The sequence below is a fragment of the Lactuca serriola genome, chromosome 4, assembly GCF_051521515.1.
Source record: "Lactuca serriola cultivar US96UC23 chromosome 4, Lser_US96UC23_V15, whole genome shotgun sequence".
NCBI lineage: Eukaryota > Viridiplantae > Streptophyta > Magnoliopsida > Asterales > Asteraceae > Lactuca > Lactuca serriola.
This window is the reverse complement of record NC_136411.1, coordinates 84102233-84127797: the sequence shown is the minus strand read 5'-3', so window position 1 is coordinate 84127797 and position 25565 is coordinate 84102233. Positions and strand designations below refer to the sequence as shown.

The 25565-nt window shown below is 35.2% G+C and overlaps 2 protein-coding genes across 2 annotated transcripts; both read right to left on the bottom strand.

Moving 5' to 3' along the window:
- Positions 1 to 5087: 5087 nt before the first annotated feature.
- On the bottom strand, positions 5088 to 5865 carry LOC145098569 (uncharacterized). The gene is made up of 3 exons (XM_079036196.1): positions 5763 to 5865; positions 5432 to 5657; positions 5088 to 5349 (listed from the first exon to the last, which is right to left on the bottom strand). The coding sequence occupies exons 1-3, from the start codon at positions 5863 to 5865 to the stop codon at positions 5088 to 5090; spliced, it is 591 nt and encodes a 196-aa protein (XP_078892322.1).
- Positions 5866 to 12520: 6655 nt separating this feature from the next.
- On the bottom strand, positions 12521 to 13480 carry LOC145098568 (uncharacterized). The gene has a single exon (XM_079036194.1). It carries the CDS (start codon positions 13478 to 13480, stop codon positions 12521 to 12523), a length of 960 nt encoding a protein of 319 aa, XP_078892320.1.
- Positions 13481 to 25565: the final 12085 nt, after the last annotated feature.

The window sequence follows — 25565 nt, the reverse complement described above, 5'->3', positions numbered from 1 at the left end:
GGAGCGTGGCTGCCGCTTATGTTCGGTCATTAGCCGTTGCTGCCACCTTCGTGGGTCTCTGCCATTCGTTGAATGCCACCATGTGGGTGGCTGCTTTCGGAGTCCGAGCAAAATACATAGGAATCACTACCCTAGTCTGCCGCCGCTAGCCACCGTAGAAGGTGGTTGTGCGTGCTTTGGTGTGTGTGGTTTATTGCTACAGTGGAGTGGGTGTTGTGTGGGGTTTGTTTGATGGCTGGGAAATGGAAAAATACCCACCATGGCCGCCAGCCATGGTGGCTGCCACCACATGCCGCCGTCGGCCACCGCTAGGTCATTATCTATATATGTGTTTGTATTAGTGTGTGTGTGTGTGTGATCATGGGAGTTAGCATTGTAAAATGTAACTAGAAAGAAGAATAATGAAAAGAAATTGAGAACCACCACCTTAAGGTGGTGGCTGTCGCCACCGGCCGCAGTGTCGGGTGGCAGTGTGCTTGTCTCGTTGAGTTTGAATCGTTTGGGGTGCTTGAAACCCTAATGGGCCTTGTAAGCCCTAATGGGCCCAATGAAGCTTAATGGAATTAGTGAAAACCCAAATGGGCTTAATGATATTCTAGTGGGCCTAATAGGCCCAATAAAGCCCTAATTGACCTAAAAGCCCAACAAATTGATAAATGGGCTAGTATTTGGGTTGGAAACCCTAATTAGGATTTGGAAAACCCTAATTTTGAGAATTTATCGGGACACACACGGGAATTATTTAATAACTTGAAATATTAAATAATAATCATTGACAGAAATTAATCTAAGCAATATTGGACTTAATAGATTAAGTCCTTAGTGGATTATGTCCTTAATGGGTTAAGTGAGAAACACTTAACCCTAATCGTCATTTTATGTGAAACCCTAATTTCACTTGGGCCTTGAGTTGGGCCTTTCCATTGGGCTTTGCTAATTGGATTATTAATGGGTCATCTAAGAATAATCTCATGGACTAGAATATGTTGATGGGCTTAGGGTAAGACCCATATGAGGGTTTGGGCCAAATTTGGAAAATTAGGTCATAGATGGGCCATAGTTTGGGCCTTTGTGATTATGAGATATTGGGCCATTAAAAATACCAAATGATGGACTGGACTTTTGGTTGGGCCTTAGAATGAGACCATGCAAAGGTTTGGGTCCAATTTGGAAAATCGGGCCATATGTTGGGATTTGATTCATAGTTGACTTTGGGCTTATGGATTGGGCCTTGGGCTTGAATAAAGCCAACCTTGGGTTAGTGTAGTAATTATCCAAGTATGTATTTATGGTTATGTGTTGGGACCCAATTATTAATTGGGTGTTATTTTGGTGTTGACAGTTGGGAATCTATCATCCAACAGCTAAAGTTTTATCCACGGGACTTCAGCAGTGCCAAGTGAGTCTCCTCACCATACCAATGGGTCTAAGGCACCAAGGCCAGCCCATTTTATGATATGTGGTACACTAGTTGTAGTGATATGTGGTATGCTAGTTGGTTATATGATATGTGCTATGTTATTTGTTTATGTGATATTTGCATGAAAGACCATGGGGGAGCCCATGACACTTGGATGTAAGACCATGTGGGGGAGCCCATGACTTTTTAGGTAAAGACCTTGGGGGAGCCTATGGCACCGGATGTAAGACCATGTGGAGAGCCCATGGCTTTCCTATTAAAGACCATGGAGGGAGCCCATGACACTTAGGTGTAAGACCATGGGGGGAGCCCATGGAATCCTGGAGTAAGACCTTGGGGGGATCCCACGACATCCGTATATGTTTATATCCATGACTATATGATTGATATGGTTTATGTAGCTGTTATAGCTAATGTGGATTATGTGGTTATGAGGATTGTGTGGGGTATGCTCTGGGAACTCACTAAGCTTTGTGCTTACGGTTTATAGTTTTGGTTTCAGGTACTTCATTTTCAAAGGAAAGGAGCCGGCTCAATCGCAGTGCATCACACTATGTTTTCCGCACATGAGATCTTTGGGTTTACACTCTGATATTATTTTATGATGACATGCTTGATTATTGACACACTGGTTTGACATGAGATATCATTATGACTGTTTTATATTGATGGTTTTATGTAATAACTTAAATAAAACAAAATTTTTGGTCTTGAATTTTTGGGTCGTTACAATGAGGAAATACTTTCACTGACGGATTTTAAAAGATCTGATAAGGATCAATAAGGATATTGGTTGTGTTAATTGCATTCTCAAATTCACAATATGATCACGACATCCCCTCTTCATATTTCGAATGGTGAGGAATGACATAGAATTGTTTAAACTTTCAAAAGATATATCTATTAGTATTGAAGGTTTAAGCACACACATATGCTATCTAATTATGGTGCATAAGCTTAAGAAGTCTAGTTGGAGACTTCTCGATGCATCGCGTAACAGAAATTTGTACTTCTGTAAGAAAGTCAAGAGTATTTGTTTCAAGAAGTCCAATTCATTTTTGGGTACATATCAAAGCTAGTAGGAGCATAATTGTTATGATAGTATTACATGTTGACAATATTGTTCGTAGGGAACAATGTCTCCAATTTGCAAATTGAAAAGTTTGGGAATTGTTTCGTTATAGTAGACTTTAGGGAGAGGACATTCATACTTCATTTCGAATCTAAAGGTTTAGATCGTATAGTTTAATAGGACTTAGTCAAAGACATATAAATATCATGTTGAAATGTTTCAACATAGGAAATTTGATATATGGAAATATTATAGCAAGAGATTAAAAAGAATAAATTCATATTCATATTAAAAAAAACGATATTTCAGTTCAGATTGACATTATGAACCTGTTCAAATTCATATGGTGAACCTGTTCAGATTCACATTATGTATTCATAGTGTACATAATAGTAATAGTGTACATAATAGTAAGTCAGATTCACAATGTGAATATGAACTGATCGAGTTTTTTCACATTGTGATTGTTAAAAATCAAAATATTTACAGTTTAGATTCACAGTGTAAATCTACACTGATCGAGATGTTTTTTAGTCGGTGTTGATGTTTATTAAGAGAGCAAAAAATTAATATTTTGGTATAATTAGTTTTTTTTTAATAAAAATAAACTTAAATATTGAAAAAGCTAACAAAATGAAGTGAGTTTTTTTCGAAAAAAAAAATTCGTTTTTTATATATCAACATGGATCTCTATAGAAAGAGGACGAAAAATCGAGAACAACGGTATATTCAGTTTTTTTTTTCAATAAAAAATGTGGTCTAAATTTTTTTTTTTAACGAAAAAAAGAGGTGAGTTTTTGGTAAAGAGATATATATTTTGGTATAATCCGGTGTGTGTGTCTAATGTACAACTATACATCTATTTTCTTGGCCGTTGATCATTATGATTTTCGACGCTCACGATTGGTTCCTTAGTTACTTGTTAATTATGGTTCTATATTGAACCTTACTTGTTATATATATATATATATATATATATATATATATATATATATATATATATATATATATATATATATATATATATATATTAATGACACTAAATAAGCAGAGAAGTGTAGATTGTGAATTGATATCAAAGAAACGACTACTAGACTAGAACACCATAATTTTAGAATATTTTAAATTTTTTAACCACCTTTTATTTATAGAAAAAACAATTATAAAATAATAATTGACTTTAAAATTTCCACGAAAAAAAATATTTTCAAAATATTTTTTGTCATAAATTAGAATTTAGAAGATATTATTGAGATCGAAAATTACAATCAAGATCAAAAAAACTAGATTTTCAAACCCTTTTTGAAAATTCATATCTAATAACCTCGAAAAACCAGATTTTTAAATCATTTTTATATCATATGTCAGATTTTAAAAATTATGGCCAACTTTGTTAACTTGTTATTCTTGATAATGATGAATGTTATGTAATATGAGTTTCTATTAATTGGTAAATGAGGTCACTAACTCTATATATTTTGTAAACAAGCACTTAATCTTTTAAAAAAAAACGGCTTACGTTTAAATCGTCAAATTTGATCTCTTGTTACAATGAAACTTTGATCCTTGAGCACATGCAAATGAAACGAATAATTTGTTTGTACTAAAATTGCTAATTGTTGTAAGCTATACGTTTTCTTATATTTGTAAAACTAATAATTTGTAGTTGCTAAAACCAAATACAATAATTTAATAATTATTAAACCATATAATGAAATCAATATTTATAAATAAAAACAAAAATTAAGAAATCTGACAAAAAGATTGATGAGTGCTTGTACAAACTAGAATGTGACCAAATACTTGTAATTAAAAAACATTTTAATTAATCCATCAACTTAATCATTGAAGATCCCAATTATTTCTTTCTTAATTTTAGAACTTTTTATCATCTATAATCCCGTCTCATTCATCCACCTGTACTTTTATACTTATTTAAATATAATATTCATATTTCATTTGTTTTTTTAATCATCCTTTTCATACAACTGTATTTCTTGATGGCTGGAAATATGGAATCTACAAGTAGTCTATTATTGAAAGGGGACAGACATATTTACTGATTGCCATTTTATTTATTCATTGACAGAAGAGGTACCTTTTGTTATGCTAAATATTCTGATGTCACCCTTGTGTATATTTTTCATTCATTTTAGTCAATAAAGTAACCTTTTTATTCCATTTAAAACCTTAAAGAGGTTAGATTAATATATATTATGTTTGCGGTGTGTGTCTAAATGTATGTTTGCATTCATGGCCGGTTACGGCCTTATGGGCTGAGCCGAACTGAAAAAATAGGCATTTATGTCTTAACGTGTAATGAATCAAATTGTACAAATTAATTTTTTTAAAACGATGATAAACTTTATAGCAATAAACATAGAAAAATCCTAGTATTTTAATGAGTAATTACATATCGTAACAACTAACCGACGACCCATGAAACTCTCCTAGCATTTTTGATGGTAAATTGGTTGATCAACTCTTTGTAGTCTATACTCTCCAAGATTTCGTTCTCGATCGATATCATCACCAAACCGCTAAGTCTTTCTTGGGTCATTGTGAAGCGTAAGTAAGATTTCAAAAACTTCGAATTCAAAAACTCCTTTCTGCAGATGCCAATGTTACTGAAATAGTCAACAATATTCTATATGTAATGCATGCATTTGGGAAATAATCAAGTTCTTTCAAAAACTTCAAAACATCTATAGGGTTGCTAAATAAAATGGCTTCCAATGTCACAAATAATTTCAACTCCGTATAAAGTTCATCGGCATCAATATCCGATCTTTCTACAAACTTGAGTGCTTTTTCAAGATGATGACAAGATGTCTTAAGATCTTTATCTTCAATTCCCCTCAAATTATGTGGAAATAAGAAACCAAATACTTTGTGATCCTCTTTGAATCATTCAATCGTGTCTTAAGAGAAGAAATAACTTGATCAACAATGTATAAGAAATAATTGACTCTGAAATTCTCTTCGGCTGTAAATGACATTTCTTCGCTACTTGAACTCTCATCAAACATTCCTTGGAATCAAAAGCTTTTGTGGAAAATATTAGATCAATATTCATTTCAATAGAAATCTCTTTAGCTTCATGAAATGATTTTGAAAAAGCGGTTTCTCTATAATCCTTGAAGTACTCAATCAATTTCTTTATTTCTGTAATAGAATTATCAAGATGCATATACTTTGATTATAACTTTTTACTCACATACTTTAATACTTCATACTTGATAACAATTGATACTAAAATTTCAAACTCACTAAGTTCTTTTTCTACTAGTGAAGTTGCTTCACTTGCAATTGCAGCATCATTATCTTTTTCTCTAACTTGCAGTAAAGCTTCCCATACATCAACAAGTAGCATGTTGATAGCCTTTACACTCTCAACCCAGTTTTCCCAATGAGTTTGACACAATTACTTACGACTCCAATCTTTAACATTATATTTCAAAATTTCCCACATCTTTGTAGAATTTGCAAATATAGTATAAATGCATTTGATGAGTCCAAAAAAGTTCTTTCCTTTAACACACTTGTTAGCCATATCACATAATGTTAGATTAACAGAATGACAACCACAAGGAGTGTAAAATACTCTAGGATTAGATCTAAAAATCTCTTTTGCACTCCTTGATGTTTTCCTTTCATGTTTGCTCCATTATCACAGTCTCGACCACGCATATCATTAATTTCAAGACCAAGAGACTTTAACTCCTAAAGTGTAATATCAAATAGTCCTTTTCTGGTGTTATCATCTACATTCGAAAAACCTAAAAAATGACTCTTCGACAGTAACAAATTTTTTTGATAACTTTAAATAACTCACTATTATAGTCATTTGTTCTTGGTGGCATGAATCGGGAGTACAATAAAGTATGGTTGAGTAGTAATTTGCTTCCTTTATTTTTTGGATAATTTCTTTTTTAATTTCTTGAGTTATCAAATGTATTAGTTCGTTTTGGATTAGGTCCCTAAGATAATGCACATGAAGCCCGTCACTTTTGATCTGCCACACATGCTCTTTGATAATCGGGTCAAACTTTTCCAACATTTCAATGACACCTAAAAAATTTCATTACCTGTTAAATACAATTTTGGAATCGGTCATAATAATTAACAAAAGCTATTTGGTGGAATTGGATAAAAAAATACAATTTATAGTTATCTTTTTGATACAACATTTCATTTGATCCACGAAATGTTAAATTATGTTTAGCAAGAAACTTCACTATTACAATAATTCTCAAAATGACTTGTTTCCAGTAATATCTTTCTTTCTTGAATTGCTCGTATTGAAGTTTATCAATTTTTTGTTCAAATTCAATCTTTTACGCATATCAAACCACTTCTTCCTATTTGTGAGGTGATCCAATGAAATTTCATGTTCTTTAACTCTATTGGTAACATGGTGCCAATCTGAATAACATTCATCATCCTATTTACCTTTTGAAATCCCTTTTCTAAAAACTTTACAAGATAAACAAAATATGTTGTCAAGCTCTTTTGAATATAAAAGTCATTCTCTATCACACTTCTCTAAATTTGATAAAGTTCTTTTATATAATGCTACAGAAAATTGTCTACCATTCTTATCGTAGGGACCATACACTAGTATCTCTTTTATGACCTTTCTCGACCAAAAGTTTTATCTCCTCATAATTAAGTTTTTCCCACCTTCTTGGATCACATATATCAACATGCTCTTTAATGGACTCTTGCTCTTCTACCTCTTCTACTACTACTTTTGCATGCTTTTTCTCTTCTACTACTACTTCTACATGCTCTTGCTCTTCAACATGATCTTCAACATGCTATTCAACAAATTTTCTATAGATAAACTTATCTAGAGCACCAACGTCAGCCTTTCTCTTTTCTTCATCTGGTTTTCTCTTGTTACGTTTTTTACTACCGAATGGTTGTTTAGACTTCATCACTACAAGTTCAATATTCAAGAGTTTCAACTTTCAACACTCAACTTACATAAACATATAAACATAACTTGTAATCCCATAATCTAATTTCAATTTCTGATAAACAACTAACATATTTTGATTACTTATAATCTGTTTTTGATTTCATCATTCATTAACATATTCTGATTTCTGATAATCTAATTTTTGATTTCTGATTTCTCTAACTATAATCTGATAACATTCACATCCTGATTCTGATTAAGTTTAAGTGGAACAATCTAATTTAATTCCTAATGAGTAGTTTACTAATTTTGGTAAGTAATTTTTGTCTTCTGATAAGTAATCTAATTTGATCATGTGATAGTGTGATAGTATGATTCAACATTTAATATTTCAAAAATAAAACAAACATAATTGAAAATTTAATGATGAATGATCGACTAGAATAAAAATAAAACAAGAAAAGTGGAATAATCGACCAATATGCAGTTGTTGCCCTTCTTACATTCTAGTTTCTGAAAGTCTAGATGAATAATGATCCACACTCGACAGAATCACAAAAACTCAAAATATTCGAATCGTCCCTACTCCCTCACCGCCCGATGCACCTTGTATTATAAAACCTATGTACAATCGTCGATCATGCTCACATAATACTCAACAAAATTGCAGAAGTAGGTCTCATCTCTATACTATTGGATGTCTGGTGGACTGATGAAGCTTAGCATTTGGGCACGGGTTTTTGATTATGTATAATATAGGTAAAAAAATGTCCCCCTGAAAAAAATTGGCGCAATTCACAAGCCCTTGTTGCCCACCCCTATCACATACTATGTTTGTATCACACCATTGTGTTATTAAACAATGGTGATAATATGTTAGCCATAACCATTATCTAATATATAAATCGACCGTTCTTAGTCATGTCTTTCTTGTTCTTGTTGACTCCTCTTTCTTCACCTTCACATTCTCCATTTTCTTTTAATTTCTACTTATATAAATTCGTATTTACATTCTGACATGATCTATCACCCATAAGCTCAATCCAAAAATCCATATATTTTCTTCCGAACCAAAATCTCAAAAGTATATATTATAAGTTAAAGACCCACACACAATAAAACAAATGGAGTTCCATAAATACAAAGACATGAGCTTATTTATTTAAGTCCTATATATAGTTTGATGTAATTTTCAATAACGAATTCATTCCATTCAATGAGAATAAATACAAGTGCAAAGTGCGCTTAAATCGCGCACTCGCGGCGTCAGCTAGTGCTAGGCTAGGCTAGGCGCGCGCGTGGGCTTGGCCCAATCCTTTGATCCACTAAAGCCTTTGAAGGCTTACCAAGGGAATAGGCTTATAAACCCTCAAAAGTTTCTTCTCCCCACCAATGTGGGATACAAAGGAAATTGCCAACTTGCAATTCCTTTATATATATATATATATATATATATATATATATATATATATATATATAATTCCAACAATCCCCCACCAAGTTGGTAAGTTTCCTTTCACTCAGACAGATGATGTCACTCGGGTGTCACGAAGATTAAACCCTAGTTTAATGAGAACAAACAAGAAGAGACCGATTCAATGGTATCCTTATAGGTTTAAACCATGAACCTAAATGACCTCTCCGGTTTACCCCCACACATCACAAGTCATATTTGTGTTCTCCCTGAGCGCTATTATGGCCATGCACTATAAATCCTTTTCATGACCCTTTAGAAGATAAACCACTAATATTCACTTGAGGCGGCACCACCTCTAGATCATATAGGCATAGTTTTACAACATCTTCGTTGCTTAGATGTCTCCAAAACTATGTTAAGAGTCGTAACTTAACCTCATTCTCGGCAACGACACACTATCCTACCTCACATGGATCTATCATGAATGATAGTACCTTCTATCGTTAGTGATTTCGTTGTTACCCTTTAAACTTGAAAGTTAGGAGCACTAATGTCAAGTTGGGTTTCCATCACTAAACGATTCTATTGTGGTTTTAGACCCATGACTCTCGTGGTAGATGTAACCAAATCTCTCGTCAGAGGTTTGGTAAACGGATCTGCCAAGTTCCTACTTGTCTTGACATAGACAACCTTGAGGGTACCACTTTCAATTAGTTGTCTCACAAAATTGTGTCGCAGACCTACATGTCTTGACTTCCCATTATATACCGCATTATATACTTTAGACAGTGTGGCCTCACTGTCACAATACATGGGTATTGAAGGCATCGGAATATCCCACAAATGTATATCCATAAGTAGATCTCGAATCCACTCTGACTCTTTGCTTGCTGCTGCTAAGGCAATTAGCTCTGCTTCCATCGTTGAATGAGCTATGCATGTCTGTTTCTTGCTCGCCCAAGAAATAGCACCACCAGCTAGAGTATAAATCCAACCACTTGTGGATTTTGAATCACTGGTGTGATCAATCTAGCTGGCATCAGAATAACCTTCAAGTATTCCATTAGATGACGAATATGTCAATTCAAAAGTACTTGTCCTTTTCAGGTATCCTAGTACTCTACCCACTACTTTCTAGTGCTCTGTCCCTGGATTAACTGTATACTAACTCAACTTGCTTACAACGAATGCGATGTCAGGTCGCGTGCAGTGAGTAGCATACATCATGCTCCCAACTGCACTAGCATATTCCAGTTGAGCCACAGCTCGACCAGAATTCACCTTAAGTTTCACACTTGAATCAAAAGGAGTGTTAAATTCCTTAATGTTCAAATGTTGAAACTTTGTCAGAATTTTCTCTATGTAATGAGATTGACTCAGAGAAATCTGACCACCTGTCCTCTTCACCTTGATACCAAGAATAGTATCTACTTCTCCAAGATCTTTCATCTTAAAGTTTGAGGATAGGTATTTCTTCGTCTCAAGAATACCTTCTAGGTGAGTGCCAATGATCAACATATCATCAACATAAAGACATATAACTACTATGTAATCAGATGTATGTTTAAAGTAAATACATCTGTCAGCACTATTGTGCTGAAAACCAAAGGCAGTCACAGTGGTGTCAAATCTCTCATGCCACTGTTTAGGAGCTTGTTTCAACCCGTACAAAGACTTAACAAGTCTACATACTTTGTTTTCTTGTCCAGGTATTACGAAACCTTCAGGTTGCTCCAGGTAAATCTCCTCTTTGAGATAACCATTCAGAAAGGCTGTCTTCACATCCATTTGATGAATGTACAATCCCTTCAAAGCTGATATTGCAATGAGAGTTCTAATTGAACTAATTCTAGCAACTGGGGCATAGGTATCAAAATAATCGACCCCTTCTCGCTGCCTATAGCCCTTTGCAACCAACCTTGCTTTATAAGCAGATATGGATCCATCAGGATGATATTTCTTCTTGAATATCCATTTGGATCCTATGGGTCTTCTCCCCTTGGGTAGATCAGCTAACTCCCAAGTTCCATTACCCATAATTGAATCCATTTCGTCATTGATTGCTTCCTTCCACAGAGGAGCATCCCGAGATGTCATGGCTTCAGTAAAGGTCTTAGGATCATCATCCAAATTAATTGAAAAAATGACCTCTCTCGTCACTTTCTTTTGTGTTCTTTCGACCAACTAAGAATAGAAATCATCTCCAAAGGTTTTCTCAATTCTAGCCCTAGTACTTCTCCTTGGTTCCTCCACAATGGGAGGAGGTGAGAGTATTTCTCGAGAGGTACTTGTAGGTGTTGTATGACTAGAGTTTTCTTCATCCTTAGAAAACTTGTCCTCAAAGAATTCCACATCTCTGGATTCCACAACAACACCAGAATCAATATCTAGTAATCGGTAAGCCTTGCTATTTTGAGCATATCCAATAAATATACTCTTATTAGCTCGTGCTCCCAATTTGGTTCGCTTAGGATCGGGAGTCCGATAATAAGCAACACACCCCCACACTTTCAAATAGTCTAGGTTAGGCTTTCTACCTTTCCACAACTCATAAGGGCTTGTAGGAATCACACGACTAGTGATCCTGTTATGAACATAACAAGCAGTTAATAGTGCTTCCCCCTACAGATTGTTTGGTTGACCCGATTGGTTCAACATACAGTTGACCATCTCACAAAGAGTTCGGTTCTTTCTTTCAGCCAAACCATTCTGTTGAGGGGTGTATGGTGATGTTCTCTCATGTTTGATTCCATTCTCTTCGCAGAATGTGTCAAACTCTGGGTTGAAATATTCTCCGCCTCTGTCCGAGCGAAGAATTTTGATGTGTCTTTCAAATTGATTTTCGACCTCAGCCTTATATCGTTTAAATGCATCAAAAGCTTCATCTTTTGATCTCAGCAAATAAACATGTAGATATCTACTGAAGTCATCACAAAATGTGATGAAATACCTTTTTCCTCCTCGAGTAAGGATTCCATTCAACTCACATATATCAGAATGAACCAACTCAAGTAAAGATGTGTTTCTCTTAACTGATGGAAATGGTTTCTTAGTGAACTTTGATTTTACACATGTTTCACATTTTTCAAAATCTTTTGTGTCATATTTTAACATACCTTTAGTTTGCATTTTTTCAATGTTTTTAACATTAGTGTGAGCTAAACATTTATGCCATAAAGAAATTGAACAAACAATATAACCAGAAAAGTTCACTTCATTCACATTAGCAACCAATCCATCAATTACATCTTTACCAACACTCGACACACTAGCAACACTAGAAACACCACACTCAACACTAGGACCACTCACATTACCCTCATCACTAAGACACAAGCGATACATTCCCGAAGTATTGTTCGCCCTCCCAACATGTCTTCTGCCTTTAGTGATCACAATTTTGCCTCTCTCAAGCACCATCTTGAACCCACCCTTGTCAAACTTGTCCGCAGAAACCAAACCCTTCGAGATAGTAGGAACATGAAGAACATCTCAAAGAGTCACCCGTTCACCACGTGTGAACTTCAACCGAACATCACCCTTTTCTAGAACTTCAGCTCTGTGCCCATCAGCACAGACGACAACCGTCCCTTGTGGCATGGGGTGGTAGGTGCTAAAGCTTTCTCGATGCCCACAAACATGCACAGTGGATCCAGTGTCCACGAACCAACCTCGAGCACAGATTGCTCAAGTAAGAGAGGAGATCATGAAAATCTCTCCAAGGTTCACACTGGCCACCATGTCAGTCACCTTCTCAACTGAGTGTGCAACCGGTACTGATTTGTGATCTTTGCATTCTCTCGCATAGTGCCCAATCTCTCCGCAGACGTGGCAAGGACCGACCCTTTTTGGCTTTGAGCTAGGATTCTGATGACCCGGTTTCTTGAAGCTTTGTTTCTTGGGTCCAAAGTTCTTCTTGTTCTGTCCCCCAGATTTGCCTTTGTGGCTAGAACTCCCAGCTGACACTTGCTGCACACTTTGTCCAACTTTACCTCTCTTGTCCCTGATGCGAGTTTCCTCCTGAATGCGGAGGTGTTTCATCAGATCATCCAAGGAGTAGTCCTCAGACTTGTGCATCATTCTCTTAGAGAAATCTTTCCACGAGGGTGGCAGTTTTGCGATGATCGCACCAACCTGAAAGAGTTCTGGAAGAGAGATGGTGAGTGCGTTCAACTTGTTGACCATGACTTGGAGTTCATGCACTTGCTCCATAATCGATTTGTCATCAACCATTTGAAACTCAAGGTACTTGGACACAAGGTACTTGTTAGTACCTTCCTCATGTGCCTTGTACTTAAGTTCCAACGCATTCCATAGCTCTTTTGGATCTTTGACCGGCGAGTAAAGATCATAGAGCCGATCAGATAGGGAATTCTTGATGTGACCCACACACAATTCCTCGGATTCTCTACGCATAATCCTTTGCTTTTCCAGTTCTGCAATGACCGCTGGGTCCACAGATTCCCCCTCCTTGGGAATTGGATTATCTGGAATTGGTGGCAGTTTTGGGTCCAACACAAAGGAGAGCTTCAAGACATGAAGCATGAACTTGAACTTTTCGGCCCAACGAGTGTAGTTTTGACCATCGAATTGGTCAAGTTTGGCAAACTCTTGGTTCATGAAGTGGAGGCTAACAGTAGTGTCCATTAGTCTGTTGATTTATCACAAATAAAAAACCTTTAAGATTGTTGTGAATCAAACTAAAAGACGCGCAAGGAAACCGACAAATAATATTGTGAATTATATGTCGATTAGTTGCGAATAATAAATTCAATTATTATTATATTTACCAAGTTTTGTCCAGAAACCAGATCTATCCTTCTCGATTAGATCTGATTATAAGAAAGGTAGAAGAAGACTGTCCTGTTATTGGACGAATTAAACACAAGACAGAAAAGTAAAACCGACCTGTTGATTGCTGACTTGATCTTGAAGCAACTGCACAGATCAGATTCCTGTCCTTAAAGGTTTTTACTTCGCTTCTACTGGCTGTAAGCAACAGAGTAAAACCCCAGGATTTAATGCAGCTAGATCGATATTCCAACAGCACTGGAAATCGACAAACACAAAGCGACTACTCGGAAACTAGAAGAAAAAACCGTAGAGAGAGGGAGAGAGATTTCAGATTTCGTGAGTGTTCATGTGGCTCCTAGGGAGCTATATTTATAGGTATTGTAACCCTAGAAGGCATCAAACGGGCCCCCATAGGCCGCCGTTTCCTGATCCTTCTAGAATACCCTGACTTGGCCTCCACGAAGTCAACGGCAGTCAACCATTTGACCTGGATCGATCAAACTGACTTGACCCGAACTCGTTAAAAATAAAAGCTCCTCAGCGACGTGCAAAGTGCGCCTAAATCGTGCACTCGCGGCGTCGGCTAGTGCTAGGCTAGGCTAGGCGCGCGCGTGGGCTTGGCCCAATCCTTTGATCCACTAAAGCCTTTGAAGTCTTACCAAGGGAATAGGCTTATAAACCCTCAAAAGTTTCTTCTCCCCACCAATGTGGGATACAAAGGAAATTGCCAAATTGCAATTCCTTTATATATATAAAATTCCAACATATATAGTTTGATGTAATTTTCAATAACGAATTCATTCCATTCAGTGAGAATAAATGCAAGGTCAATACAATTGGGCAAAATAATCTAATAGGGTAAGTGTAACACTATGATTTTTTTCACCCATTTTTTTTATAATTAAGCATTTATAATAGATTACGTTTGCGGAAGACTTACTATAAATATTTCAAAAAATGATGAAAACCAACATGTCCAAAAACATTACCAATGTTACTTTTATGCCAAAACAAACCCATCAAATTTTAAAGTTCACAAAACCAAAATGATGAAAACCAACATGTCTAAATGGTATTATATCTAAAGATACTAAATAAGACTACCCAAAAAGTTCTCATCCTCACCGTCAAGCTACTTGTTCCAATGCATAACAACCAACAAGCAAAGAACAAGTGTTAGCAGAAGCTAATTAAGTCAATTACAATACAGTGTTAAAAGAACATACATATCATAAATGGATCCCACAAAACATCCCCACACAACCAAAGACTCACAAGCAAGACATAACAACATCACACCGCATATCAAACACCGTTTAGTTCAATTAATTTTGTTCTTCTTTTAGAGATTATTTTATTAGTTACTCTCCTCAACAGCACTGTAACTAATTTTCCATCTTTTCACCGCTAAAATATTGTTATATAATATTTTATTTCTCCACTTTATATTAATAATTATTCACCACTCATCATCACTGTAATTATTAAAGTAACACCTCCTACTCAGGGTATATTTATTCGCCACAAACCCCCAATGCAAGTACCCCATTCGCTACTAACGTGACCGGCACGACCCAATGCGCTAGGTGAGACGCGACTTTGACCCGTAATCATTGCTCCCGATGCGCTGCGTTCGCTACTCCGACATTGCACATACGTATACATTAGTTGTGGTTAAGGATTGGTACAAACGGTGCCAATTCCACCGCATTACACCTCCTAATCCCGCGTGATGTTTGCGTTGGCCCCACCGCTAAACCAACATCACTCCAGTCCACCTACCGTTCAGACCATGTCTCGAATGATCTCCTAGAAAAATCATTTGACGCCGCTATGGCTTAAGCTCTTTTCCCGTAGACGTCATTCAACCTATTGGGTCCCGGAAACAATCTGGATAAGGTATATACTTATGTTTAGGTTACTACCCTTCGCCCCGCTAGTGTATTCCCATTTTTTAATTTAATAATAATCAATCAAATAAGGAGTTACACTTTTACCCTCTTCAAGTAGTCATGAAAATATTATGATTTTTCTTTTCTTAACACATTACTTCTTTAAGAGTTCATTTGCATGTAAACATGTAATTTTTTATTTAATTATTACATTTTACATAACACATCACCTTGATCCACAACACTTCAACAATGGTTTTACATCACTAGCATGCTTGTCCTAAATCAACTTAGGAAAATATTCTCAAACAAATACTAGCATGCTCACATCACATAATATCCATGTATAACACTCAATCTAACATGACCTTATCACACTTCTCACATCAAACCAAGAGGGAAACTAACATGTAATACCCTAGATTCTCTTACACATAAATCAATACAACATCCATGACACATTAATCAATACAAAAGGGGCACATACATCCTAGGTAACTAGGTTCATCCCATTCCATCTAAGGTATTCGATTCTCCTAACAATGTACTTTATAAATCCACAAAATTAACTTACATTTGACATGTAAGCGTTTTCCTTCACTTCGAATATTATAAGTGCTTGAGGTGTCACGCTCCCCTAACACAACAAAAATAAGCACATTACCAAGTGTTTTTAAGTTTAATACTTTCACAACTATGGTGTTAGTAATAAAATTGTGTTTATGTCCATTTTCATTAAAATTTTAGGATTTCTAGATTGACTCTATTTTAATGTTTTGGGCATAAATTCGAATCTACAGCTCCAAATGGGATATAATTGGACTTTCTGAAAACTAGATTCGATTTCCTACAATTTTGTTCTAGTTATGATTTCCTCTGATTCGAACTGGAATGACGTTAACAGCCCTCGTAAGACTGATCAATGAATATTTCCAAATTTAACTTTGAATCAATAACTCATCTTAGACTCTAAGTTTTGGATTAATCCATCAAGCCCTTAAGATAATTATAAAACCAATCTCAACACTATAAATAAATGTAACCTCTTAGTTCTAATATAATTTTCAATTTTCATAAAATCATCTTAGTTGGAAATAATTATATTGAGTGCATATATTTGGTTAATTCCTTTCAAACATCGAATGTCAAATTTAGAGTAATAACATCATTTATTTGCATGATAATCCTAATATATATATATATATATATATATATATATATATATATATATATATCATACATCATACATACTTATAAAACTAACATTTTTCCTTGAACCTCATGCATTTGAAACCTCCTATTTTAATGAATATCACTCAAAAGTCTCTTAATAATGATTAACAATCCAAAGGTTTTATAACTTATATAATATATTTAATAAACAATTAATGGATACTCTACTATAAAAAGGTCAATCTTTTTTAGTAGACACACAATACAAATCACATACAAAATTCACAAAGAAAACAAGTTTAAAGTTTTTTGTCAATCTTTTTTAGTAGACACACAATACAAATCACATACAAAATTCACAAAGAAAACAAGTTTAAAGTTTTATGTGCTGCTTTGAGGGCTTTGAACAAATTTTGGAGTCATGTTATTTTGTTGAAGTTTTTAATTTGTTAGTGTGTTATACACTAATTCTTTTTTGTATTTTCTTGATTTAAGTATTCTTTTAAGAATATCATTGTATGTTGTGGTTGAAATTTTAATATAAATTATATTAGATTCATGTTATCGATCATATGTTATGGGAGGTGATATATATATATATATATATATATATATATATAATATTTAATTAACTATTGTATACATGTTTGTATGTTCATGTTGCTTCAAAACAATAATTAATTAAAAATCATAGATATGCCATATTATCCATGTAAACATTTTTTAAAATTCAAATTGTCTATCTTATCACTTTATATTTTAGTATATGTTTAAAATTTTAATTATAATAATAAGTGTTTTTTAAAAGTTTTTTTTCACATATTAATAATAACAAGAGGTTTTAAAATTAATAAACAATAATTATAAATAATGAAATCAAATTACATGGATATATCATATTATCCATGCAAGTCTCTTTTGAAATGCAAATTGTCTATCTTATCATTTTATTATTTAGTGTAGGGAAATGAAAGAATCACTTTCCCTCCTAGCTTTCCTTCCTATTAGGGAGAATTTGAAAAGAATGAAAAAAATATTCAATTTTCTTCCACTTCTCTCCAACTCGGAAACACAAAAGAAAATTTTATTTTCCTTTGTTTTTTCTTCTTTTTTTCTCCTCACTTTTCTTTTCTCTTTTTTTTTTTTTTTTTTTTTTTTTTTTTGTCAAACTTGAAAACGAGGCTAACGCCTTCAAATTTCAAAACTATAATTCAAAATATTCGTTTCCTTTCATTATTTGCAAGATATGAACTTCACAGTTAAACACATAGAATGGTTGGATAGTATTTAAAGCCACCGCCAATGACCCTTATTTCTCTATCGTTACCTCTTTCATACATAGTTAGAGCTTGCTGGCTTGTCAGAAATTTGCAACACAAAGAAACTGGGCAATAGTCCATGCTGTTGCGTTTTCACATCCATGATCCATGACAAGAACACATGTTGGAAGATATGTATACCCACCATTGCTCACGCTCAGATAACACTTAGCATATAGGATCCGTTTTCTCATCAAATGTTACACACCTGTGGTGCTTCCGTTCCTCATCGTTAGGAAAACCCACGAAGCAAATTAAGTCTTCTATCACGGTGTTGCTTTGTAATGGGTCTCACATCGACATGTTCCTTATCGGGGTTGTAGTAGGATCTGAGACGACATCTAACACCTCCTATCCCTTCAGCAGTCGTTGGTACTCATGCCACATCGTGCATCATTAATTGTGGCGTCTTAATCGGAGGAGGTGATCATAACCCCACCTTTATCGGTTTCTCTTTTCTTATTTTCTCCTATCACCGCCGAACACCACATGCTTGCTCTCTTTCTATTTGATTTCTCACATGCGGCGCCTCAGAATGGGTAATCTTAATTCATCTTAAACCCACATGTATACATGGTTATCTTTTCGTATTATACGCCAAAAAAAAAAAAAACGGATGAAATTAAGTATGTAACGTAATGAGACATGAATATGGTTTATTAAATGCAATGTTACCTTTTTAGCCCCTGAGGTTTCCCTCCTTATTCCCTAGACCTCCAAACGCTTATTTCATTTATTTCAATTTGAAACCTTAAAATTGAAATCATTTACACAAAACATAGTTACTCGAGTAACAAAAGCTAACTTAGCTAACGGAAGGAAATTTGGGTCATTACGATTCTCTCATCCTTAAAAGGATTCCGTCATCGGAATCTCTAAGTCACTGCATAATTTTATTTTAATTCACATCATCAAGTTAAACTTTAAGTTTGATAATAAATCACACTTCTCATCTTCTAGGTTGATAAAAATGGTCATTTTTCATCATTTGGTTAACTATAACTCAAATCACATCATTTCTTGACATAGTTTTCGGCAATTTGGTGACAAAATTCATCGTGATTTTATTCTATTTCAACTTAGGTATCTCTGTCTCTTGTAAGTCACCATAAGGTTTCTAATTATCAACCTTTAATTGGGAGCAAATCACATATTCTGACGCATATTTTGCTATGTTTATCTTCAAACCCGACCACCAATAATTGGGTTTTTTTTGTCATGAAACATCTTAGTAGTTCTCAAGAGAATCAAATATTTGAACCCGCTCATGTCTCATAATAGTGTGTCACATACACCACAGACCTTAGTGACCAAAAGTCGCCCCCGAAAAGTCTCAAGTCTTCAGCTACCCTCTACTAAATAAACCTGTTGTTTCATCATCATCTCATGCTTCATAAAGTGTTCTCTCAAAACCTCGATTAGAGCCGCTCAAATGAATAATCACCAGACCCATATGTTTGAGATAGTATGAGGATATGGGTTCCTTGCGAATCAATGCATTAACTATCATATTCACCTTACCAGGGTGGTAACTTATCTTGTGAACATAATCGACAACTAGCTCAATCCAACGCCGCTACCTCGCATTCAAAGGAACATGCCGTAAACTTTAATGGCATATAACGTACACCTTATACCATTGCAAATAATGACACTATAGTTAAAGAGTAATAACCACTAATGTCAACTTCTAGTCATACACCGAGTGATTCACATTGCCACTCTTTGTCTTTTGGGAAGCTTACACAATCACCTTCCCTCGCTGCATTATCTCACTCCCCAAACCAAAATATGATCCAGATGCATGTATATTTTCATCTTGATCTTGTTCAACCTTATATAATTGATACCCAACAACATGTATCATCTTTCCTTGAACGAATTGGACCAACACTCCCCAAGAAGAGGAATTTGGTCGAATAACCTGCACTCAGGCAGCTCGTGAAGCTACGACGTCATTACTGAATGAACCAACTTAAAAGATGATTTGGATTTGGAGCTATACCAGAAATATGGTCAAACTAGAGCTCTACATGATGTGGTGTTTATACACTTGACACTCATCAGGGAAAAACATCGCTATATTCCCTAGCAAGCTCCATATCGAAGAGGATCATCGTCTTCCTTGAACTCTCAATCGCACGAGTCAAGAAGACCTCACATCACCTTGCTAGGCACTTTAGTGCCATCAACATAGGAATTATAGGAATATAATCTAGAATGGAATTTTTCCCCTGAGACATACCCTCCCTCGACAAGCAAAATATGCACACACTTTTTAGCGTAGAGAATTTCGATTTGGTTGATGGAAAGCCAAACCATACCGACGAAAATTTTGAACGAATAGATTCCAAAAGGAAGTTAACTTTAAGAAAAAATGTGGTCATTAACAAGGATTCCACACACGTCAAGCATCTTTCTGCACTGAGATTAGATCTCTCAAAGTCGTATTACTATCTAATGTCGAAATCAACAGACTCTGAGGTACATCAAAACAAGCATAAAAGAAAACAATGACACAAAGTTTCTATCATACATGTGACTATTCTAACTCTGAGTATTGACCACAAGGTCCTCGGGTTTCTTCGTGGTTCCACCAGTCCCAAATATATCATGTGCTTTTGATTGTACGGGCCTAATACTAACGTTCACACACACACACACACACACACACACATATATATATATATATATATATATATATATATATGTTTGCTTTTGGAATTACCACAAAGTCTCTTTTCTCCCCAGTTAGGTTAGAGACTTGCACAACTATTTTGTTTTCCAACATCCATACCTTGCTAGAACCGTTAGAATATATAAAGGTTCTCTTTTTACTCCAACTTCGACCAACATTAATCCAACACTTGCAATGCTTGTTGAATACGTGCATCCCAAGCATCTCCCAATGACGATCCTCCATGTCCTCGATATGCGCAACACCGATCGAAGTACGAATGTTCTGGGATAACTAAATATGTGGGTCATGAGCAATTCTCCTAACATCGAGTGATATTAATTATTACAAGATCCGCGAGAAAAAAGAGAGGATGTGGTGATATTGAAAAGATTAATAGTCCTATGTGCATATAAGAAATAACATATAACTCTCAGCACACACCCTCCCACATTAAGAGCCTAAAGCACCTAATTGAGTCAGTCTACACTGTGAGTCTGAACAACGACCTGTGTATTTAGTTCACTCACAACATGACTCTAATACCAACTTGTAACACTATGATTTTTTCACCCAATGCTTTTGTATAATTAAGCATTTCTAACATATTACGTTTGTGGAAGACTTATTATAAATATTTAAAAAAAACATCACCAATGTTATTTTCATGTAAAAACAAAGCCATCAAATTTTAAAGTTCACAAAAACAAAATGATGAAAATCCAACATGTCCAAATGGTATCATATCTAAAGATACTAAATAAGACTACCCAAAAAGTTCCCATCCTCACCAAGGCATCATGTCAAGCTACATGTTCCAATGCACAACAACCAACAAGCAAAGAACAAGTATTAACATAAGCTAAGTGAGTCAATTACAGTACAATATTAAAAGAACACACATATCATAAACAGATCACACAAAACATCCATACACAACCAAAGACTCACAAGAAAGACATAACAACATCACACCGCATATCAAACACTATTTAGCTCAATTAATTTTGTTCTTCTTTTAGAGCTTATTTTATTAGTTACTCTCCTCAACTACGCTTTAACTAATTTTCTATCTTTTCACCGCTAAAATATTATTATATAATATTTTGTTTCTCTGCTTTATTTAATAATTACTCACCGCTCACCATTATTGTAATTATTAAAGTAATACCTCCTAGTTAGAGTCTATATATTTGTCGCAAACCCCCAAGGCAAGTACCCCATTTGCTACTAACGTGACCAGCACAACCAAATGCACTAGGTGAGGCGCGACTCTTACCTGTAATCATTGCTCCCGGTGTGCTGTGTTTGCTACTTCGACATTGCACATACGTATACATGCGTTGTCCTTAAGGATTGGTACATACGGTGCCAATTACACCGTGTTATACCTCCCATTCCCACGAATACGATGAAATTTTTTGGAACAAGCATTTGATAGAAAACTAGAACATCAGAAGAAGTGTCATGCACAAGAGGTGCCACCAAGTGACAAAGCGCCACTCGATGGCACCTGATGCATCATCATGGAACCTCGAAGAAGTGCCACTAAGTGTAAGGAGGTGCCACTAAGTGATAAGGGGTTCCACTAAATGAAACTTGATTTGCCATTGGTGCATTGTTGATGCTAATGCAATGTCTCTTAAGGATGAAGGTTCCAAAAGTGGTTGTATGGTGGATTGTGATTGGTTGACACATTTCTTGGGCCTATAGATTAATGGGATTGGTACATTAGGGTTTTAGGTTTAATCCTTAGTCTATAAATAGGGATTCATGATAGTCATTTATTTAGGTATTCAATGTCTTGTGTCGTTAGTGAGTAGGCCAAATCTTTGTTGGTTGTATTTGTAATCTCTATTTAAGAACTTTATGAATAAATAATACGCCCATCCTGCTCGTGGGCGTAGGTCACCTTGAATGAACCACTTAAATACCATGTCTTTGTGTGCTTTTTGGTTTTGTGTGTTATCCGTATTACTTCCTAATGTGTGTGGAATGCACTAGTTTTAATCCTACTAACTTAGACACAAAATAAACACACAAAAGGCAGTGTACCTATTGATTAGTAATATAGTTCAAACAAGTAGGGTATCGAATATAGGGAACGGTAAACAATTTACAATAAATGCTAATATTATCTAAATAAAACAAGTAATAGAAAGGGGGTTTTCTCTAGTTTTTCAAGACTAGAAACTTAAATACTTAACTAACACTCAAACTAAGCAACTAACAGCTAAGCATCAGAAGAAGTGTCATGCACAAGAGGTGCCACCAAGTGACAAAGTGCCACTCGATGGTACCTGATGCACCATCATGGAACCTCGAAGAAGTGCCACTAAGTGTGAGGAGGTGCCACTAAGTGATAAGGGGTTCCACTAATTGAAACTTGATTTGCCATTGGTGCATTGTTGATGCTAATGCAATGTATCTTAAGGATGAAGGTTCCAAAAGTGGTTGTATGTTGGATTGTGATTGGTTGACACATTTCTTGGGCCTATAGATTAATGGGCTTGGGACATTAGGGTTTTAGGTTTAATCCTTAGTCTATAAATAGGGATTCATGATAGTCATTTATTTAGGTATCCAATGTCTTGTGTCGTTAGTGAGTAGGTAAAATATTTGTTGGTTGTATTTGTAATCTCTATTTAAGAACTTTATGAATAAATAATACGCCCATCCTGCTCGTGGACGTAGGTCACCTTGAATGAACCACTTAAATACCATGTCTTTGTGTGCTTTTTGGTTTCGTGTGTTATCCGTATTACTTCCTAATATGTGTGGAATGCACTAGTTTTAATCCTACTAACTTAGACACAAAATAAACACACAAAAGGCAGTGTACCTATTGATTAGTAATATAGTTCAAACAAGTAGGGTATCGAATATAGGGAACGGTAAACAATTTACAATAAATGCTAATATTATCTAAATAAAACAAGTAATAGAAAGAGGATTTTCTCTACTTTTTCAAGACTAGAAACTTAAATACTTAACTAACACTCAAACTAAGCAACTAATAGCTAAGCAAACGAAAATCAACTAAATTCAATAATGGAAAAGACTTCTGTTTAGGTTCGATTCATTTACTCCTATGGTTGATTTTATGGTAAGTGCAATGGATTAATTGTTATTGGCTACCGATTAATGTGATTAGGTTCACGTTCCCTATTACTAATCCTTAGAAAACACATTAATTCAAACAGTGGCCAATTGGTTAAACTAATGAGTTTCCTAGTTTATTGATTCGGGTTAAGTAAGACTTGTAGTAGCTAATCAAATTGCTAATTCAATTAACCTCTTGTTGATGGTTCGTCACACATGACTCACACATTAATTTACCAATTTCTAGTTAACCCTAGTTTCACGTTCGCTATTCTTAGGCATATAACAATGTTTTCACATAAAACATATGAGATCAACAATTAGGAGATGTTCATGCAGCTTACTTGTTAATTAACAGAAAATAGTTGTTGTTAACACATGAGGATCTTTAACAAGCTTAAATAACCCTTCGAATTCCTTGATGGTGGCAAGGGGTAGGACCTATGTCGCTCGACTTGAACGACATGCATCTTGTTGGCGCATGGTACACACCTATCCAACTATAAATACCCCTTCGAATTCCTTCATTTCTTATCCTATACTCTCTTATCTCTCTCTGAAAAATCTTTGGTTCTTAAGCTGCAAATTTTCCAGAATTCTAAACTCTTTTAACTAGGCTTTGGGATAGTTAGAAGCTCGACTAGTAGAAGCTCTCGGGTTAGAGTTCCGCTAGTGCCATCTCCCGATTTTCTCTAGAAAATATATGTAAGTTAATCTACACTTATGTCGCTTTCAGTGTAACTTATATTTATATTCACAATTATTGTTATGAATTTATAAACAAGATTTACAGTGATTCCTAGTCACATTATTGATTGATCTACTTAAGGAAGTGATTTCTAGGATGGATATAGTGAGGTGTTTAAAGTGAGATTTCCAAACAGTATACTCTATATACCAAACATACCCTACCTCTGATATGATCCGACCTAGTTATTCCTTACTTGATAGATTTTGATGTAGACATTAGGATTGTTGAAGAATCTAGACTAACATTGGTTGAGGAATATCATAGTAAGACTTAGTAATAACCATAACTAGGTCATGTCAAGGGAAACGTCAAAGTTCTAAGGTGAAACGTTGCTCAAATTCTGAGGCATCCACTTTTAACAGGTGAGTACATAATTACGTTCAACTTACACATATATATGAAGTAACAATTAAATGATATATGTGTACTTGGTAATTGTGCTATAATATGATATGATTTTACTTATATAAATTACTTTATCATATTCGCATTGCGTAGTGACGGGTTTTGGAAAAAAATAAAATAATGGGTTGGGTAGTAAAGGGATTTTGGGAAAATAAAATCATGGTGAGAGGCCAGACATTATATTACCAGGATCAGTCACCTACTAGAGTATAGGTGATAACCACTGACTATTCTAGGTAGTCCGGTGGAATACTAGTAGGTTTGCTACTTGTAGGTGTTAACGATTATACATTTCAGTGAAAAGGTAAGTTGTTCGTTTGGGTACTCTATCCCCATCAGGGTTACCTTATTGACACATATTACTACAGAATCCCCAAAGTTGTATTGTCTACTCATAGAGTTCCTTAGGGTAGGTCTTTTGTGTTTATCATTTTAGGGTCAGAGAGTAAGAATAACGGAAATGTGTAATTGGGTTAATTGTTTGTTAAGAAAAATAAATAATATTATTGTTGGTTGAAAACCCTATATGCTCACCAGGCTCCCAAGCCTGATCCACCAAGTTTCTTTATGTCATAGGTAGCGGTATGGAGGTACAATCCACTGAGAGATTCAAGTAGTT

Bases quoted from the DNA above. Each gene is read 5' to 3' on its own strand.
- LOC145098569 (XM_079036196.1), bottom strand. From the start codon at position 5,865: ATGCTACTTGTTGATGTATGGGAAGCTTTACTGCAAGTTAGAGAAAAA. The intron at 5,658-5,762 runs GTGAGTTTGAAA...ATTCTATTACAG, and splicing joins ACTAGTAGAAAAAGAACTTA to AAATAAAGAAATTGATTGAG. The intron at 5,350-5,431 runs GTTATTTCTTCT...ACATAATTTGAG, and splicing joins TCTTATACATTGTTGATCAA to GGGAATTGAAGATAAAGATC.
- LOC145098568 (XM_079036194.1), bottom strand. From the start codon at position 13,480: ATGGACACTACTGTTAGCCTCCACTTCATGAACCAAGAGTTTGCCAAA.